The sequence below is a fragment of the Nycticebus coucang genome, chromosome 2 (genome assembly GCF_027406575.1).
Source record: "Nycticebus coucang isolate mNycCou1 chromosome 2, mNycCou1.pri, whole genome shotgun sequence".
Taxonomy (NCBI): Eukaryota; Metazoa; Chordata; class Mammalia; order Primates; family Lorisidae; genus Nycticebus; species Nycticebus coucang.
The window spans coordinates 57321164-57325595 of NC_069781.1; the positions used below are offsets into that span (position 1 = coordinate 57321164).

Below are 4432 nucleotides of genomic sequence, written 5' to 3' on the forward strand. Positions count from 1 at the left end.
AAACCACACTGGAGTAGGTGGAAAAGTGAAATGGGACGAGAGAAATCAGTGTCTCGTATACAGAAAATGTTACGGTTATGGGAAGGTTGCCTTGGAAATGGACAGGAGAAATAGGATTGAATCTTCAAAAGAATGAGGGCGATTTTGTATCAGCATAGTTTTTCATTCCATAAAGTATGTGTACCTCTGAATAGATTTTGCGGTTTTGATATATTTGTAAAACATATCCATATTTTAAATATATTTTATTTATTTCAATCATAACATAATACATTCTTCCCAATTATACTGGATCATCAGTTTTGCATTATGTGGACTATCAGGGAAACTGACAAACTTCCTTCATTAAAAAAATTGGGAAACTGGAGCAGATGACCTCTGTCTCATTAATAAGGTAAAGAAGGAAAACCTTGGGGAAAAAACTACCTGAAACTACTACAGAACCAAAATATGTAGACAGGGCGAACAAGAATAGTCTATAACTATGAAGTAAAGAGAGATTTGGCAGTTCTTGCAGAAATTCACAGTATCAACCTTACAGCATCAGATGGATTACAAATGACAACAGAGTTCTACCTTGCAATTCCATTCTGCTTGCTTCAACAGGTGATGCTCAGGAACCCAATAAACCTCTCTGAGACCTTGTTTTCTCATATAAAATAAATGTGTTCTCTCTATTGTATATTTGTGAATCTTCAGTGAACACATGGATTTCAAAGCACTTAACGAAGCATTCTCCATTGAGTGTGGAGTTATTAACAAGATCTGGTAGGTGTTTCCCTATTTTTCTCCATAGTGCTGTAGATGAGAATGTTACTTGTCTTTCTATAATGCTCACAGTAACTGTGTCCTTCCATTCAGGGAACTAAGTTCCAAAGGAGGCAGCCTCACGAAACAAATTTTGTAACAAATGGTAGAGAGGATTCCAAATCGTCACTCCCCTTTTCAAACACGTGTTCTCTCTATACTCAGAAATTAATGGCTCGTATGAGTGCCTGAAAGGGGAATTATCGTCTAGGAGGAATTCAGAAAAAACGCAATATCTATTTAGTGAGTCTAGCCCTTGGCACATGCCCACCCTCATCCTCACTCAGCATTCCACAATACACCCTCCTAGCACGTGGGTTTCCTGCCTCACCAGGCAGAAACCCCATGGGACCCTGGTCATTCACTGCCTTCATCTTCCGGACCATAAGTACAGAGCTGCTTTCTGTTCTGCTGTCATTCGGGCTTCATGGTTTCCCTAAAGAGCAGAACGCCACAAGTAGAAAGCAGAGCTTACAGAGAACACCTGTGCTCTGCAGTGACATCTGCAACGCAGAGGTTCGAGGATTTCCGCTATGACATCATGACAGATGTATCTAAAATGAAAGAGAAAGCAGGGTCTAGCCTGTGTGTGGGCACTTGTAGACCTCCCAGGGGATGACAGCCCCCTGGTGGCCAGAAGTGACCAGGGTGGCCACTAAACCAGACCTGAAGGCTGGTTTCAGATCTATGCAGAAATTTCACCACTTCCTGGGGATTTCTCTTCCTTCCTCAAAAGCCAACTCCTCAGCAAGAACAGATGCCATGTGTCATCGGCCTGTTTCCTTACCCCTGCACTATGACAAAGAGAATGAGTGTGTGGCTTGGGGCACGACATGGCATCCATGGGATTGGAATTTGGGAAGAGAGTGACATGTAGTCGCTGTCTACAGCGGGCTGTGTAGACCAGGGTGTCCACCCGAGCATCACACCCTTCCCCTCCTGAAGGTTCCAGGCAACAGGCAGACCTGCCAATCTGGGTGGGAAACTCAATACCATTCAGGAAAAGCTCCGGATTCAGAGTGCAATTCTCCTATGTGAAGTATTTTGTCCCCTTGCACATTGCACTCCAAGGGTGAAGTCAGAAAGAACCCGTTCCACAATTATTTACATGATTTGTCCATTTTTAAACATAATGCTTTTTTTCTGTTGAGATGTTCAAGTTTCTTGTATGTCCTCAATATTTATTCCCTGTCACATGGGCAGTTTCCAAATATTTTCCCCATGCTTCTCTTTTGAGTCTGTTCATTGCTTCCTTTGCAGTGCAGAAGGAAGGCTTTTCGTTCAATATAATTCCATTTATGTAATTTTACTTTTGGGAGAGGCTCCCAAATCATAACTCAGGTGTTACACATCAACTCTTCTCCCAGACCAATGTCTGGAGTAGTTCCCTAAATGTTTTATTCTAGTAGTTTTGTTGTTTAGTGTCTAAGATTCATGATTCTTATCTGTGTTCAATTGGTTTTAAGAGAGTGGGGTGGGGGTCCAGTTTCATTCATCTGCATATGGATATTCAGTTTTCTCAGTCCTATTTACTGATGAGACTCCTTTTCCCAATGAGCATTCTCGGCACCTTTGTTCAGAATAAGTTAGCTGTAGATAGGTGGACTGATCTCCAGTTTCTCCACTGTGTTCCATTCTTCTGTGCACCTGTTAGTATATAGCATGCCACGCCATTTTGCTTAAGACAGCTTTGCCAGATATGTTGAAGTCTAGTAGTGTGATCCTTCCAGCTTTCTTCCTGTTGCTCAGGATTGCTTTGGGTGCTCATGGCCTTTTGTGGTTACATAGACATGTTGTTTTTGTTTTCTTCCTATTTCTGTGAAGACTGTCATTGTTATGTTAGTAGAAATTGAAGTGAATCTATAGCTTGCTTTGGGTAATACTGTCATTTTAACAATACGATTCTTAAGATCGACAAGCACAGGCTGCCTTTCTATTTGTTTGTCTCCTCTGCTATTTCTTTCCCCAGTATTTTGTGGGTTTTTTATTGTAAAAGGTTTCCATCTTGTTGGTTACTTTTATTCCTGAGTATCTCATTTCATTTTCATACCTATTATAAATGGGGTGACTCTTGATTTCCTTGCTAGTAAATTTGTTATTTTTTTATGAACCAAAATCAAAAATCTAAGTACACTAAAATAAATGTTGAAGATTGAAATTTTAAAATATTTGAAGAATTTTGAAGAATTTTGCTGTATTTCATTACATTGAGTACTATAATACACATATTTTTAGAATTTTACAATTATTTCTGCTATTTCACACATTATAATTTTTCTAAGTAAATAAATCAGATTAAAGTCACTGACCAAACTTAGTCATGAAGTTAAGTTAAAAGTCAATAGCTAGTAAACAGAACTGCTGCATTTTAACTTAAACTTTTCATTTGTAGTACATTTTCAACCCTGCATTGAATACAGAGATTCGTTGGCATTCATTGTATAAAAAGTGGAGAAATACATAAACTACATATTAAGAGATGCAGTTTACCTGTATGAAAGGTTTACAGAGCTTCAATTCGAAATAATCTTAGAAGGCTCACTGGTCAAGGAGTGGGGAGACAATAATGAAAAGAACACGAAAATAACATGGGTGAGAAAATGCTCTAAACCCAAGTAGAGGGTGCATCAAGAAAGCAAAAACAGGAGTAGAAAGTAATGCGGGGACATCCAGAAAGCAGAAAGTAGTTATGTTCCCTATTTAAGACCAAGGCCCAAAGCACCATCTTCAGAGAACCTGGAGACCAAGGCTCAGGGTCACCCACCACGCCTAGCCGAGCAGCATCTTCAACATCCACAATGGCCTTGCCCTTCTCTGTCCTGATGGCCCTGGTGGTGCTCAGCGGCACGTCCATCTGCTCTCTGGGCTGTGATCTGCCTCAGTCCCACAGCTTGGGCAACAGGAGGGCCTTGACTCCCCTGGTACAAATGAGGAGAATCTCTCCTTTCTCCTGCCTGAAGGACAGGAGTGACTTCAGATTCCCCCAGGAGGAGTTGGGTGGCAGGCAGCTCCCGAAGGCTCAAGCCGTCTCTGTCCTCCATGAGCTGACCCAGCAGACCTTCAACCTCTTCAGCACAAATGACTCATCTGAGGCTTGGAATCAGACCCTCCTGGACCAGTTCTGCACTGGCCTCCATCAGCAGCTGAAGGAGCTGGAAGCCTGTCTGATGCCAGAGGAGGGAATGGAAGAGACTGCCCTGATGAACCAGGACTCCATGCTGGCCGTGAGGAGCTACTTCCAAAGAATCGCTCTCTACCTGAAAGAGAAGAAATACAGCCCTTGTGCCTGGGAGATCGTCAGAGCAGAAATCCTGAGATCCTTTTCTTCATCAACAAGCTTGCAGGAAAGATTAAGGAGAGAGGAATGAGATGAGTCCGACGTGGCAACCATTCAGGTTCACACAGTCACCATCTCACATTTTCATGGGTGCTGCCATTTCAAAACTCTAAATTTTGTTATAACCAACTGATATCAAATCAAATGTTTCAAGTATTTTCAGGAATGTCAGGCAACATGGTCTTCAATTTTATGGGTGCTAGCCACTTACATATGACCTTGATGATGGATCTATTTATTATTCATTTAAATATCTATGTATTCAACTATTTATAAGATTTAAGTTAT

General features: G+C 41.3%; 1 protein-coding gene across 1 annotated transcript; it reads left to right on the forward strand.

The window, feature by feature from the left end:
* The first annotated feature begins 3605 nt into the window (after window positions 1-3605).
* On the forward strand, window positions 3606-4175 carry LOC128566433 (interferon alpha-10-like). The gene has a single exon (XM_053563315.1). The coding sequence runs from the start codon at window positions 3606-3608 to the stop codon at window positions 4173-4175; it is 570 nt and encodes a 189-aa protein (XP_053419290.1).
* The last annotated feature ends 257 nt before the right edge of the window (window positions 4176-4432 follow it).

Coding starts and splice junctions, on each gene's coding strand:
- LOC128566433 (XM_053563315.1), top strand. CDS start 3,606: ATGGCCTTGCCCTTCTCTGTCCTGATGGCCCTGGTGGTGCTCAGCGGC.